At 35.4% G+C, this 17,444-nt stretch overlaps 1 protein-coding gene across 1 annotated transcript in view; it reads left to right on the top strand.

The window, feature by feature from the left end:
• The window catches only part of LOC122793260 (vomeronasal type-2 receptor 1-like), a 298,634-nt gene that overhangs the window by 259,138 nt on the left and 22,052 nt on the right, over positions 1-17,444 (top strand). Inside the window, exon 5 of the mRNA XM_044061159.1 lies at positions 1,319-1,442. Coding sequence (XP_043917094.1) covers positions 1,319-1,442 — 124 coding nt within the window. The remainder of the gene's footprint in view (positions 1-1,318; positions 1,443-17,444) is intronic.

The raw sequence follows: 17,444 nt of genomic DNA, 5'->3' as shown, positions 1-17,444 counted from the left end.
TTTCTAATTAATGTTCAAATATTTGATTAATGTACCCTATTCACAGCAGTACTATAATTATAGTATAAGGAGAGATGGATTTGCACTTATCACACAACATAACTTTGTATTATTTTTTCTCATCACTTTCTCATTATGCCATTATAGATCCAATAGTTACATTTTATAAAGTTCATCTACAAAGTTTGCAAATAGCAACGTGCACACTTTTTATTGACTGCAGCTAATTATAATTTTTCTCCTTTTCTGATGGTATTCTGTTTTTCTGCACAAACTACCTACTTCTGTTCTCTCTTCGTTGTCTTTTGCAACACATATGCTTATATATGTCTTCATTTTAAGCCTCATGACCATAAACACTTTGAGCATTACTTCCTAGTTACTGTTTATATTTCAGGCACACACTGTAGCCTTCCTCCTTTTCTTATAATTCTTCTGCTTGCCTATTCTACCATCTAAAACCTGTTTACTTTTCTCCTATCCCTTCCCTGTATGTGCACTAATCTTCATTCTCTCCTCTAACAGCTTTTTTCTCCCCTTTATACACACTGACATTGATTCCCTTAGTTTTAGCTGTTTCTTTGCTACATTTACATGTTGACTAATAACTGTAATTTGTTCCCATTATGATTGTGCTTATTTCCTTAAAGTCCCAATTAAGTTCATATTTTCCTTTATATTAATAAATGATCATAAGATATGATCATTCATGCAAATGTTAAACCCAATAATGTGTTTCAGTTTTACTGCCACATGTTTCAATATCATATGGAATTTATTGCTTACTTTATACTATTGTTGAATATTTTCAATTGTTTCATTATCCATCTACTGTAATGTTTAAGAAGTTTCTGTAACACATTACATATTGCACATATTTCCACTTCTCATTTCTTGTTAACATAAATATACTTTTCTGTCTCTCCCAGACCATCTACAGAAAATGGGCTTGGTGTACTGTACAAACCACTCAAGAATAGCAAAATAGTCCATAGTCCATTTACTACATCTATTAAATATCATTCTGACTATTCAGCTACCATTTTCAGATGTCAACAGTTTAGTTGGAAGCTGCCACCTGCCAAAATGTATAATCCACTGTCCTTGCAAAACCTCTTTTCTTAACTTATATTCCCTATTTAATACAAAGTACACCTTATTTAGGTGCTCTTGTATCTGCTGTAAGCAAGATGAAGTCTTGTTTTGAAACAGTTAACCATAGTAACATTTTATAACTGCGTCTGTTAATCACCAAATTTCACATTATCTGTTTATATTTCCTCATTCATGTTGGTTTACAGTATTTCTTTTTCTGTAGATACCAAAATCATTTTGCAGTGACAGTTGTTCTGCAGGTTTCAGAAAAGTACCCCTCCAGGGTGAACCAGTCTGCTGTTTTGGTTGTGCTCCATGTCCAGAAGGCGAGATCTCTAACTTTTCAGGTATTACATTACACATTTTGTATAAAGATGTAAATTTCATGTTACCACTAAGTACAATAGTTCTCATGTTCTTACATAAAACTGAAACAGTAAAAATTACAATACAAAGAAATAATATAATGAGTAAAATGCAAACATCTTGGGCTGGATTCATGAAGGTTACCACAAAGTGTATACTGTCTGTACACTTAGTGTAACCTTTCTAAGTTAATAGACAGTGCATTGTGCTAGGGCTGTTCTTGAATTCATAAGCAATACAATAGTATACAATGTGTGATAACCCTTATGAATCTGGCCTCATTTTATGTTATTTTATCAATGATGCAATTTCATTTTAGTTTTTTTTTATGTACATATTCAGTAGTGTAAGGATTGTAATGTTTTTATTAGATAAAAATTATTCTTCTGGTAATTTCTGAGACCTCTTCACTACTTTTGCATATAATAATAGTTAATTATTATATAAGGAGCTGCATTCACGAAAATTACCTTAAGTGTACACAAGGTGTACACCTTGCAATAACTTTTTAGAATTTAGAGACATCCCTACCACTGTACTGCTGAACAAAGCCATGCAGCACCATGGAGGGGGGGGGGCTGTCTCTGTGGCTATGCTACATGCTAAGAGGCAGTTTGGGGGAGAGGCATATGCTAATTATCCATGTGTTCTACTCATGGGACTGCCTGTGGTAGGCCATTTACACAGCCAAGTGAATTGTTCCGCTGCATAATTTAGCATGGTCACTCCTGGCTACTTGAAATAATGAACCCTGCCAAAAAGCTGTGTTCATTCATCACAATAGTGCTAAGATTTAGGGTGTTTAGTAGTCAGATAGTGTTAGGGGTGTTAAAGTGTGAGTGCATGTGAGGGACTGCAGGTGTGAGTATATGTGTCAGTGTGTATGTGTCAGCCTGGGAGTTAGCAGTAGAGGGGGTTAATGAAGGGTGGGTTCGGTTAGTGTGTATATGTGTGTGTGTGTGTGTGTGTGTGTGTGTGTGTGTGTGTGTGTGTGTGTGTGTGTGTGTGTGTGTGTGTGTAATGAATGTCTATGTGTGGGGGTGTGGGGGTAACTGTCATACCTTCACAAACCCTTAAACTAAACAGTAAAGCCTGTAACATTGTGTCAAGCAGAACACTAGCCATCAGGGATGAATTTAGCTGTGTGAGTTGGGGGTAACCCGAACCACTGGACATTACTTCAATTACATGGGTCGGGGGCACATGACACCAGCGAGAACTTTTTGCTCTGTGGTGGCACTTAAACCTAACAGGGATGGGGGGAAACAATACACCAGTTGTCATGAAACATAAAGATAATAGGGATGTGGTGAAACACTAGACACCATGGGTGTTCTATATAATGCGCTCTAAAGGCACCATATTAAAAAAAATAAACATGGTGCAAGGAACCACTAGAAACCAGGAATATTTTTATGAAGGTACTAAAAAGGATTCCAGCCATGTGCCTTCCACCTCCTACAGAGGATATTAGTCCTCTGTGTCACCAGTAGACACCAGGGATACTATGTGAAAAAAAGAGTTGCCAAAAAAATCCAGGGTAAAAGGATTCAAGCCTTGCAGCCTTGCTACAGTAAACCTTGGCATTAACCTAGTGTTCTGCAGATAAATGAATGCAGCAGTTTATATACATACATAGATATTTAGACATATAGAGTGAGTATCTCTGGTATTATTCCATGCCTGAAACAGCTCATGACATATGAGGGAGAGGGACAATGGACAGGAGGCATATCTCTCAGCTTTCTAGTACAAGTTAGGACAAAATCAGGGATAGATATAAAATTATGCCCCCCCACAAACTTAGACAGTTGCTAGTCTAACAGTTTTTGCACTAATATTAAACTCTAGTGTCTGGCATTAATGACTGACTACAATAATCTAAGATTTACAAGGGTAGGAAAATAGAGACATCAGGGACATTCTGACCACAAAGGGACAAGTTTGGGATATGAATATGCACACGTGTGTATGTGTGTGCATATGTTTGAGACTGTGTATTGTGTTTGGGAGAGTGAATAATAGGAAGTGTCTGTGCTAACACAATGTAATCACAGAGAAACTGCTGATCAGCATTCACAGTGGTTAACTGTGATTCAGAGACATGCAAATTAGCTGATAATGAGGTCTTTCCTCATTGCAGCTAATATGTCTCTGAATTCCAAAATATGCATTGTGAAACAGGGTCTTTTTACCACATCCCTTAACACAACTGGTGGCATTCTTTATGAATCCCCCTGGAGAATTTCTTTCTAGATATATTTCTAAGCTTACAAGTTAAATTCTAGCTCATTAGCTAAATGTAGAATTTGGAATGTTATGCCAAACATTTTTGTATTTTCAATATTTCTGTACATTTCTGAACATCATTTAGGCAGAATGACATTTAAAAAGTATTACATTTTTAAATTACTTGATTCTAAGCTTCTCCATGATGACTGCACATGAAGGAAATGCATACAATTTTTGTAAAGTATTATATGAGCATACAAGATGGGTCCGCAGTTTATCATTGCATATGTTCCTTCTGGTTATGGGTAATGAGCCAATTGGAAGAGACTGTGAAGAGTTTTTACCTTTTTCCACATATCATAGATTTATTTATTTATTTAGTTATTTATTTATTTATTTATGTACTTGTTTATGCATTTAGTAAGTTAGTTAGTTAGTTAGTTAGTTAGTTAGTTAGTTAGTTAGTTAGTTAGTTAGTTACCTAGTAAGAATGAGATTTTTACATGTGAGTCAAAATGAGAGGGAAGTGTGTTAAATGCTAAACTATAGTAGTAACTAAATAGAGATGAAACATATATTAACAGTAATAGCAATGATAATGAGGTTTTCTGACATTTAAAGTGTCTGTCAGTAATGACATTTTTGAACCAGGTTAGGGAGCTGTGGCTGATAACTTGTGCTGAGTAGAACATCGAGTAGGACTTCATGGTCTACAAGAATGAAGACCTTTCTGAGATCAATGAATGTGGCACATAAGAGTTGGTCTTTGTTCATGTTTTGTAGAATGATATCAGTAATGACTTAGGACAGTCATGGTGCCGTGTTCTGACCAAAAGTCATGATGGTGCAGTATTTTTACATAACCAGTGCATAAAGACGATTCTTCAAGGATTTTCATAGGATTGGATGTACTAATATGAGTTGAAAGTTTCTGGTGTCCTTGGGTTTTGATTGACTGGCCATGGATCTGACTGTTGCTTATTTCCATTCAAGCAGCATTATGTTTTGATAATCAGAAGCTGTATAACTATATTAGGGTGGGAATCATGTGATCTATACCTAGCAGAACAAACCAAGGTAATGAGCCATCTGACCGTGACCTCAAACAAAATCATAACTGAGGGAAGAAACTCAAGCTTGCACTTCAACTTTGTTTTTCCTGCATCCTCACTACATACTGTAATTGATTAAGGCTACACTGAAATAACAAAATTAAGCTGGGGGTAATGGGGACTGACAGGTACTCAGAAGCCAGGGGGTTATAGATGCTCTGAAGTGCATTTTAGAGCTTTTTTCCAAACTTTTGATCCAGTGATGGCCTGAACAAAAATAATGCATAAGGAAAGAAATTTTATATATATATATATATATATATATATATATATATATATATATATATATATATGTATTTTTTTTTTTATTTCAGTGAAGAAATGAGTGGTATCCAAGTCCTAATGACCAAAGCTGGACAACTGCAGTGCACAATAAACACAGAAGACAAATTCTTGTAATGATGCATTAATCATATCTGGAAATAGTAACTGCCTTCTATCCTCACCTTAGAAAATGTAGTCACTTTCTGTGTATCCCCATCTGTTGTTAGATTGGGATGCAAATTAAAGGACAAATGGCCACATTCATATATTTTATGGGTTTGCATTCGGGTGATCAACTAACATGAATGTCAACATCCTGAAGATAAACCACTCTATGTTGAAAATGGAAATGTTGACTTCCTAGTACGCATGTGCTGAGATTGTTTCTCGGTACATACAAATATTACTTAATAAAAACATAAACAACACCCCCTGCTAACTATATGCTAACTTCAAGATTGCACAGTCCCCAGGGAAAGGGAATATTTCCCTACCCAGGGAATGTCGATCTTGCACACCTGTCAACTATCTGTATAATTGACCAAATGCAATTGATTAAACAGATGTCAACCATACTCCCTGTCAGTGAAACCAATGGAATCCATTTCATGTTGCTGTCATGTATATACACAGCATGGCCCCTCATCCTTACCTGCAAAAGGCAGCCAAAGTCTGTCTACCAGTCTAAAGTCAAACTTGTACAAAATTGAAAAAACAAACAGAACGTATTTACTGTCAGACATATATAAACAGAATGTTTCTTTAGTCTCCCCAATATACAGCCACCTTTATGTAGATTTGATGTTCAATTGTGAGGAAAATTAAAAAAAAAACTAATGATAGCAGTAATTGTACCAAATTGTTACATGAGAGTTCACTGCTCTTGTACAAGCTTATTGACCATCTGTATACCCCTCTAAAGTTTGTGATGAAAATTAAGGAAATAATAACCACGCTGTCACCAGCCCATCACAAGATAGTGACCTCTGAGGGTTGTGAGGAAAGTTAAAGAAATAATGAATCATCCCAAGCTCCCTACACAAGCTACAGTGACCTTCTTGGTGCACTTCTGAGCAGAGCTGGACTAGGTGAGGTTCAGGGCAGACTCAACTCCTTAGCCCTTGTCAAAATAAATGTATACAGCTTTGGTGCGTGTGGGGCCACCAGCCTCCCAGAAGCTCCAAAGGTATGGGTATTATTTGATGCATTTTATCCCTTTTTTCAGATGAGAAACTGAGCAAGAGACAACAGGTTCATTTACTTACATCAAGACAACCCCAACCAAGCAGTTATTGCCATTTTTATCAACAATATAAATGTCAGAATGATAAAAGAAGATAACCATGTAATGCATTTCACTTTTGTTCCAAACAAACCATGTCACAAATTAAACTATTCCAAGTTGCTTTACACAAATCACACTAGTCCTGCAAAGCCAGAATAAGATGCAAACCACTGCAGGCAACTTCTTGTTTTCCTCCATGGTCAGCCCCAGAAACATTAAATATTCTTTGCTACCCACCTCTAATATTAAAGCAGAAGTCAAATTACTATGGTTAACCAAGTTTGCTGACAGTTTGCAAAGTGGCTGCTAATACCACCCCACCATGGACAAATACTCTTCCAAAGGGGCCTGCTTGAACCAACACTTGCTTTATCAATCATGTTCTTAAGCTTAATTTCAAAATATGTAGTGTAGTTACCATTGAGAAACAAGTCTATTCAACTGATTACTGCTTAAATGAGACCCCCCCCCCTTAGGAAAGGAACAGTCATTAAAGATCTAGATAACTTCATCAAAATGGCCTGTCTTTCAATCATCAAGTTTCAGTTATACTTAAGAAATACTTATACTTTGATCAGTTTATTCTCAAAGATATATTCTCCATATCCAAAGATGTCATAATTCCTATCTTTTCTCCCTTCATCTAATCAATCATACAACATAATGCACCATTTGGAATCCAACTCTCCAAGCACTTTGCCCTGTCAGAAAGACTGTATTGTTTTCGGGTTCCTATTACCAGATCACAGACGCAGTTTGTTGACTGCGTCTTGATTGAACCGAAAAGAGTGAAAAGGCAAATAGCGAAGCGGCTTTTCAGTGAATTCTTTCCATGGGAAAGAATTCACTTGGCCGCTTTCGTTACTTTGCCATTTTCTGCACTGTAGTGTGATCTTGGAGTTGATATATTTAAGTAGGGGATTATGTAACGTTTTAAATTTTTTTTTTTTTTTTTTTTTTTTTTTTTTTATTTTGGAACTCCTCTTACATGTCAAACAATGTAACACTGATCTTCTTCAAGTTCTGCCTTGATGACTGAATGGGTACCAACAAAATTTACTCATGGAATAAGCAGTATGGCTGTCATCATGTGGAGTGGCAATACATCTATTAAACTATGAGTTACACATCTAAGCCCTCTATGTCTGACAGTTGGTACAACGGTTTAGGGCTGTGAGATGTTATTATGGTGGTGCAGGGTTTAATTCCCTCAGCCCTCCTTTCTCTACTGGGTGACCTTGAGCAAGTCAGTTAATAGGACATCGCTTGTAGTAAGTGGGAATCCAAGCTAGACTCTTCAATTTTCCCTAGACTGCAAGCCATGTAGCTACCTATGGTTCTTCAGCCCATCTGCCTGGTAAGAACCTATAAGCAGTAAATTCCCAAGCAGTTACTTATTTGGTAAAATGCAAAAAGATACAAACAGCAATGATCTTGGTAAAAAGTATTCAAAACACTGATAATAGTTCATATACAGTCTTTCATCAATAATCTAATATATTATGTTGTTGTGTCTTTCAGCTTTTCCAGGTTAGGGGTCGCCACAGTGGAACTCCGATCCGCTAATGATTGGCAGTAGATTTTTACGTGCCGAGTTGCTAGCTCTGGTGCACAACCTTCAAAGAAGGTACACCCATTCACGCATGTCTCCATACAGAAGACGCTTTAGCTGAGAATCGAACAGGACAACGTCTTACTGTGAGGCGACAATGCTACCGCAGCACCACCACTGCAATTTATATTATAATGTACCAAATTATGTTTTCCTTTCTACATAAACAATCAACATTTCATATCATGGAAACTGTACAACTTAAACATACACGTCATAGCACTTCAGTTTTGCTAGATTTATCTTAGTGTCTTGTCTATAAGACATAAAGAAATGTATTTTTGAGAGCCATTTTACTAAGATGTGTATTTTTGAGAGCTATTTTACTAAGAAATTAACAGATGTATAAACAACATGATTATTTATTTAAATAATATAAATATACAACTTACAGTGAAAATATCACTCATAATTTTCTTTGGCATCATCCAATGATTTACATAATATGCAATAGTTTGTAAGTCACTTTTTTGGGAAATATTAATCTATGTACACAAGTATTACATATCTTCATAATTACTGGCAAACAACTAGCAACATCTCCAAAACAGTATACTATACCTAGACAGTGGCAATATATTTTCTGTCTCCTAGTACATTTAACCATGCCCATCAGTGACATAATGCTCAAAGGTGAATATAAAAAATAAACAAATGACAAATAGTGATTAATAAAACCACAACAATACATCTTAAATCAATAATCTTAGTATTGCTTTGTTAATTACAAACTGCCATTTTTATCCTGACTATTATTAATTGGTAAACTACTTAGTTAAAGAAGACAGCTCCAAAATATGTCAGGCCACCATAAGGTGTAATGGGTGTAAAGAGGAAGTATACAAAATGAGCTAAAGGATAGAGTGAATGAATTAAGACTCAAAATGATTAACATTCCTCATAACGAGATACAGTTGACAGGTATGTTCCACCTCCCGTATCACACACAGCTATCATCAGCAGTGAAGGAGCAGCCAAGTGTGATGGACCACAACCGCTCACCATTTTGCTAAAGAGTTGCCGCCACCATTATGCTGGTCCAATTCATGCTGAGGTCAGATTCCTCCACTACCGCTTCCTTTAGACAATTATTTATGTTAGTGGCTCCAGTCCACAACAAATGGGAGAGACATAGCTCTCAGCTGCCCCTGATTCTACATAATATCCTAGATTTTAACTTATGATTTGGTCTGTTCATTTTAAAATGTGTAGTTTTCTGGTAAGTAATTGAGTGGTGCAGCCATTAAATAATAAAGATTTGAGTTTCAAACTGTGTATCCTTCAGAAAATGTGTGCTAAACCTGTTGTACCAGTAATTTTCAAAGTATATAAGAGAAATACTTAAACATTTTCTTTAATTTTAAGCCTTTGTCCCTGATTGTTTCACTAAGTGGTTGGCATCTGTGGCGGGAGACACAGAAATTAATACATGTAATGATAGTTTGCGGGTTCTATTCTACACAGTTACTTGGTCTGTGCAACTCGTATATGGATTATGAGGGATGATAAAGCTAGCAAATTGCAACACCTGTAAAATATGTGGGCCTTTAGTTAAACAGAGGCCTCTGGTAGCTGAGTTGGGCATTTATATACATTATAGCACTCTAGCATCACAGTATTAATTTTAGACTAGTATACTGAAGCATCAGGTATTGATGAATTATTTTTATTTATTTATTTTTTTAATAAAATATTAATGCAATTCATTTAAATGTTCCAGCAATTATTTTAGGTGGAATAAACATGTAAGAAAAAAGGGACAGATACATGCCTGCTCCTCTTCTTTGGTGTATATACCCTGAATACTGAAGTGACCCTCTTTGTCCAATTATACATAGGAATGATTAGGAAAAGCTATAAATTACTTTTGCAGAATTTTATTCTGCACATATCAGCAACCTCTAATGTATTATTTATGTTGCTTTATGAACATTCAATACTCAGCAACAGTATGATCATGCATTTAGTGTTAAGTTTTTTTTTTTTGTATAGTTGTACAGTACACAATAAACACACATTTCCCTATGATTTTGCTTACGCTACCTTTTTCATGTTACCAAATTCACAGTTCCTATCTGGCAAGAAAACTAGGCTTATCTTTTGAACTTATCTTTTAAAGTACAAAAGTAAATATCCAATAAGGAAATTGCTGCAAGATTTGTCTTGTTTGAGCAATTCATGAAAGGCATTTCATGGTATTGGGCATTCAGCATATGACAATTTCAAAGTTGAGTTTATAAACAGAAAGAAACCATTTCATAAAAGATGCAAGAATAAGTAAGGTTTTGTTTTAAAGAGACCGTTGATTTATTCATTAATTTCAGTAGATTCACCTTCTATACACATATATATGGAGGCATGCAGAAATACATAGCACATTGCACAATCCTGTTTCAAACAAGATTGCTTAGTACATTATAAGAGGGTGATTCAAAGATCGCTGTAGTACTACAACAGTATGAAATCTCTAGCAAGTATTACTACAGCTGTCTTACTAGATATTGTTGTATGCAAATGTGGCAGTCTAGGGATGTGGTTAATATAAATTAAAACAAAAAACTCCAAAAATATAGACACACAGAGCATTTAACAACAATTAGCAAATGTATTCACAACTCACAGAGTTTTCAGGTATAAACCCTTCTTCATTGTATATACCATCCAAACTACCACATATTTTATATCATTAAAAAACATGTGACACAGCCAATAATTAAACAATCAAACAATTAAACAATTAAAACTATCTAAAACGCTTTCTAACTAAATTAGCAACTTACTGCTCATGCAGTTATTCCCTTAAAACATTATATATATATACATATATATATATATATATATATATATATATATATATATATATATATATATATATATATATATATATATATATATATATATATATATATATATATATATATATATATAGTACAGGTGATGGACAGGTTGACAGACGAGATCAGACAGGAGTCCCATGGACTATGATGTTTGCAAATGACATTGTGATATGTAGTGAGAGTAAGGAGCAGGTTGAGGAGACCCTGGAGAGGCGGAGATATCCTCTAGAGAGGAGAGGAATGAAGGTCAGCAGGACTAAGACAGAATATATGTGTGTGAATGAGAGGAAGGATAGAGGAATGGTGAGGATGCAAGGAGTAGAGTTGGTGAAGGCGGATGAGTTTAAATACTTGGGATCAACAGTTCAGTGTAATGGCGAGTGTGGAAGAGAGGTGAAGAAGAGAGCACAGGCAGGGTGGAGAAGAGTGTCAGGTGTGATTTATGACAGACAGGTACCAGTAAGAGTGAAAGGGAAGATCTACAAGAGGGCAGTGAGACCAGCTATGTTATATGAGTTGGAGACAGTGGCATTGAGAAAAAGGCAAGACTCAGAGCTGGATGTGGCAGAGTTAAAGATGTTAAGATTTACATTGTGTGTGACGAGGGTAGACAGGATTATGAATAAGTATATTAGAGGGTCAGCCCAGGTTGGACGGTTTGGAGACAAAGGCAGAGAGGTGAGATTGCATTGGTTTGGACATGTGCTGAGGAGGGATGCTGGGTATATTGGGAAAAGGATGATAAAGATGAAGCTGCCAGGTAAGAGGAAAAGTGGAAGGCCTAAGATAAGGTTTATGGATGTGGTGAGAGAGGACATGCAGGTGGTTGGTGTGACAGAGCAAGATGCAGAGGACAGGAAGAAATGGAAACAGATGATCCACTGTGGTGACCCCTAATGGGAACAGCCAAAAGAAAAAGAAAAAGTACACATACAAAACAGTTGTACAGAACTTTATATAAAACTTATAAAATACATTAATATACCCTTCAACATCATTTGTCATTTCTTTAATACTGGCTTAATACTGACAGATATATTTAGCCCTGGCCAACGTTCAGCATTTAATCTTATAATCCAGTCATATTCATATAACTCCATTATGTTATTCAGGTTACAACCCCTCCTATTCTTAAATTTAACATTTATAACCCTGAACATGAACCTATGCTCACTTTCTTTATCCATTATGTGTTTTGCTAAGGCATTACTAGACACTTCCCTTCTTATTTCAGATTTATGCTCAGTGATTCTTTTTTTAATTTCTTGTACTCTTCCCTACATAAAGGGCACAGCATTTTATGCAGTTAGCCATATACACTATACTAGTAATGTCACAGGTGGCAAAATATCTAAATACATATTCTCTGTTACTCACTGGATGCACAAATCTATTTCCCTTCAAAATATCAGTACAACACTTGCATTTATAGCATGGTGCCATGCCTCTCTTTATATAGACTTGTGTTCTTTTATTGGTACCTAACATATCTTTATAACACAGCCTCTGTTATAGATTTCTACACTTCTTATAACTAAAATTAGGTGTTATTCCTATTACATTGGCTGCCTCTGGTACAGATTTCAAGATTTCCAAGTCCTTCCTAATGATACATTTAATCCCATCAGACCGTCTGCTAAATGTTGTAATATACCTTAAATTCTTATTTCCTCTATTATTATTACTATTATTACTAACCATAGTGCCATTTTCTGAAAAGTATGGTTTAGACTGACTTCCCCTAGTAGCTAATATGTCAGCCTTAGCATTCTCTAAGAGGGTGTCCTCATAACCTTGTTCCTTAAATTCAAGTATCATCTCATTAATGTTATTGTTGCATAATTCATCATTGGTAGAGATTAAGCGCTTTCATATAAGTACTTCATCAGAATCACAACACTAAACACATCCAGCACTCTTAAATACCCCACCCTTAAAACCCTAACCAATGAAAATAACAAATACATTAACCCATACTATGACTGTTAAAAAGTGATGTGAAATATGACCCAGCAAATACTAGAACCTCACAAAGCATTTAAACATTTGATGTTAATAAATTAATAAATTTATATCAAAACTAATTCAAATGCATAAAATTCATAAAAATGATTTTCATAAAAGTAAACAAATAACATATATACATATTAAAATAGGTTGATAGCCTAAGAAATAAATGTGGAATCATACCACATATGATTTCAACTTTAAAATGCTAGCTATAGAGGTACTTTCATTCAAACCCTGGGTGGGGGTAGCATTGAGCCTCAGTTGCCACCTCAGCTCCTTGGTTTCTAACAGATCTTCCCATGGTCCCTGAGGTTCCATTGTAAATATTCCAAAACAAATAAGGTGAAGCTGTGGTCCTTATCCTCACTAATGTGCTTGGTCAATGCATTTTTATATCCCCCTTCCTGATGTCCAATCCATGCTCATACATACGCTCCTTGAACTTTCTCTTAGTTTTCCCCACATAGAAACACTCACATTTTGAGCATCTGGTGACATATATAACCCCCACTGAGTTACAATTACTGTGAATCCTTGAAAAATTTTAAAATGATTCACTGTAACGCAATCTCCTTCAAAGACCATTTTGCATTGGGCACAATTGCCACACCTATAAGTTCCCCATTTTTTCTTTGTAAACTCCAATCCATGGTCAAAAGTGCCTTGCTCCAAATGATTTTTCAAGGTTTTCCCTGTCCTGAATATGATTTTGGGTTTTTGGTTAGCCACCATGCTCATTTCCCTGAAGTAGGAAAAATGTGCCAATATTTATAAATAATGCTTCTAATGTGGGCAGCCTTATTGTACTATTGTGTAATAAAAGCTCCTTGTAAATCCAACCTACTATTTGTACCACCTCTCCTAAAAGAATTGCTCCCTGAAGTTTCATGGGAACAAATGAGGGGAATAATATCTCCTGTTTGCCTTTTGACTGTTATATCCCTACATACCTGCGTGACCATCTCAGTAGGGTACCCTCTGCTAGAAAACATATGTCCCATTTTCTCACATTCCTTGTTAAAGGTTTCCCAACTTGAAACCATATGGGCTGGATGGATGTATTGCCCCTTGAAGATACCAAATTTTTGATGGGGGGGTGGTTACTTTCAAAATGTAATATACTGTTGCTGTAGGCTGGTTTTCAAAATATGGTGCTAACCCATCTCTTGTTCTGTATGTCCTTGGACATGGTAAAATCTAAATAATTCATACTAAAGGGGTTGTATTGATAAGTGAAGCTCAAAATAGGGGTAGATGCATTTATAAAACTAATAAACCCCTCAATTTCACTCACTTCACTATCTCACACAATATAAATGTCATCAAAAAGTCAGAGATACAAATTCCAAGGTGTTCTCTCAAAATGTGGGAATAAAATGTGTCTCCCCATTGTAACAATACAATATTTGTGAAAATAGGGGCACAAGAAGCCCCTATTGCTACCCCTTTTCTTTGTCTATAGTACTGACCTTCCAAATAGACAAAGTTATACTTTAATACCAATTCCATGCACAAGAACATTAACAGTGTTATTATCCAGGCTAGTACACTCACACAAGAAGCTATGAAACCATTTTAATCCCACATCATGTGGGATGGTATTGAACAGTTCAACCACATCAATTGTAACAAAAACACAATGTTCATTAAATTCAACATTTTTCATTTTCATGAGAAAATCCCAGGAATCTCTGCGAATGTGGTCAAAGGACCCCAAACAGTCCTTTAATATAGTATCCACATACTTTCCCAGGGGGTGGGTTTATGTGGTCTGATTCCACATTTATTTCTTAAGCTATCAACCTGTTTCAGTATGTGTATATGTTATTTGTTTACTTTTATGAAAATCATTTTTATGAATTTTATGCATTTGAATTAGTTTTGATATAAATGTATTAACTTATATTATCAACATCAAATGTTTAAATGCATTGCGAGGCTCTAATGTTTGCTGGGTCATATTTCACATCACTTTTTTAACAGTCATAGTATGGGTTAATGTATTTGTTATTTTCATTTGTTTGGGTTTTGAGGGTGGGGTATTTAAGAGTGCTGGATGTGTTTAGTGTTGTGATTCTGATGAAGTACTTATATGAAAGTGCTTAATCTCTTTTCTTGTGGACAAATGAATTATTTGGATATTTGCTACACTTTTGCTGTTTTCTGTTCCTGTGTGGTTTGTGCCTTCAACGTGCTTTTGTGTTTAATTATAAAGAAATGTCTAAATTAAACTGCAGTTAATATACTGCCATATTAACTCTACTAACAAAATTAGAAACATCCACACTATTTATTTCTTCAAACGCAATCGTGTCACTTAACAATTAATACATAGATTTTTTGTAGTCTATCCTGTTGACTTACTACAGCTCCTCCTTTATCAGCTTGCTTTATAATAATATTTGTATTACTTTCAAACCTTCTAAATGCTTCATATTCAGAAACAGTTAAATTATAGCATTTATTTTTATATTTTATACTATAGTATTCTCTGATTTCGCACTCACAGATGTTATGAAATGCATCAACTACAGGACAATTAATAGGTACAAAACTGCTTGATTTTTTGCATTGTGGTACCATAGATAACATAGAGTCTGTATATAGCAATGTCAAACCCAAATTATGTACAAACAATTTCAGTTCTGTTAGGGCATTAACCACACCATCAGTCCCTGAAGGTATAAGCTGTAAGCCCTTACCTAGTCAGTTAAGTTCATGTTCAGTTAAAAATAAGTCCAACAGATTAACAACAGAAGTTCCATTTACTTTGTTTCACTTACTGTGAGACTCCGTGTTACGGAACCTTTGCTTCGACATCTTTTCTGTTCATTTCCCCTTCCTTGCATTCTGTCTCTTGATGTATCCCTTTGTTTGAAGGCTACCACTTCCGGTAGCCTTAATACTAAAGGGATAGTGCTATTACGAATCTCAGAAGCAGGATGGACTGTACCATTATGTAGCTCAGCCTGGGTACTTCCTGTTGTGTTCACGGACGTTTTTAATTGATCTGATAAATTATTTGAAGGGATGGAGATACTATAATTTAACTGTTCATTCATATTATTCATGCCAGAGTTAACATTGCTTAGTGAGAAACCGTCTAGCATATCAAGCTGTTGAGTGGTTCCACTATTTCACCCCCTCTACTCACATAACATTACATTGACATTTCAGCCAGGAAAAGATATTTCTATTTTTGAAGTCCTTAAAATCTTGAATCAACTTAGGTCTTTTAGTGTTAATCAGTTTATTTTCATAGTCAGTTACACACTGTAACATTTCATCATATACAGCATGATTTTCAGTAAATGCAGGCATGTCTAGCAGTTTGCTTTCAGCTACAGCAATCTCTTCCTGCAAATCCATTTGTATTTTAAAGAAATACTTATGCAACAGTTTCATATAATCAGCAGTTAAGTTTAAATTTAATTGTTGCCACTTCGCCAAAACATCAGGATAAAGATTACCTGTTGAGAGCATTTTAAGCATTCTCAGCCCCCATGGAGCTATTCCATATTCAAGGTATGCCAAGAGGCTAAATCTTTGCCACTGCAATTTTTTAAAAGACCGTGTTTTCTTCTCTTGAGTCATTAACAGTTCACAAAAGGAGCTATCAGCTGAAACTTGGTCACAAGGCATACCATTAAATTCTGTCAGTAAAGGATTACTATTCATCTGTAGTAATTGATGTAGGGAGCATCCAATGCTAACTCCATTATTAGCTCCTTTATCTGATGATAATCCAGTTGGCTGTGTAATTATTTCCAATACGCTCAGCGCCCAAGGCTGATCCAAACTAATATAGTCCAAAAATATCTAACAAATGGACCAGCACCACGGCAAACCATTTATGGAGAAAATAAACATAAAACTAAAACAAAAACCTCCAAAAAATACAGACATGCGGAACTTTGAACAACAATTAGCAAATTTATTCACAACTCATATAGCTTTCGGGTATAAACCCTTCTTCGGTCTATATAACATCCAAACTACCACATATTTTATATCATTAAATATTCTGTACAACTATAATGTTTTAAGTGAATAAATGTATGAGCAGTATGTTGCTAATTTAGTTAGAAAGAGTTTTAGATAGTTTTAATTGTTTAATTGTTTAATGATTGGCTGTGTCACATGTTTTTTAATGATATAAAAGATGTGGTAGTTTGGATGGTATATACACTGAAGAAGGGTTTATACCTGAAAGCTCTGTGAGTTGTGAATGCATTTGCTAACTGTTGTTAAACACTCTGTGTGTCCATATTTTTGGAGTTTTTTGTTTTAGTTTTCTGTTTATTTTCTCCATAAATGGTTTGCCATAGTGCTGGTCCGTTTATTCGATAAATTTAGTTAATCTAAATTAGCCATGTGTTCTGCCCAGATCCATACTCTATGACTGGAGTAGCATGGTAGAAAAATTCAAAGAAAGCTCCTCTCCGCTACACTATTTCTGGAGAGAAACAACAGGAACAAATGTACATCATGATTTTACTGAGTACACCAATGATTGTCAATGGTGAGTGACTCTGTTAATGTCACAGTAGATAAGTACTGTAACACTGTGAATGTGGCTGTGTGTCCCTTTGTATATGTATCTATGTAGGAGTCTGTACATGTAGATGCCT

The sequence above is a fragment of the Protopterus annectens genome, chromosome 1.part0 (assembly GCF_019279795.1).
Source record: "Protopterus annectens isolate FY-2018-M chromosome 1.part0, PAN1.0, whole genome shotgun sequence".
NCBI classification, from domain to species: Eukaryota; Metazoa; Chordata; order Ceratodontiformes; family Protopteridae; genus Protopterus; species Protopterus annectens.
The sequence above is the reverse complement of the archived record's forward strand: the minus strand, read 5'-3'. Positions and strand labels throughout refer to the sequence as shown.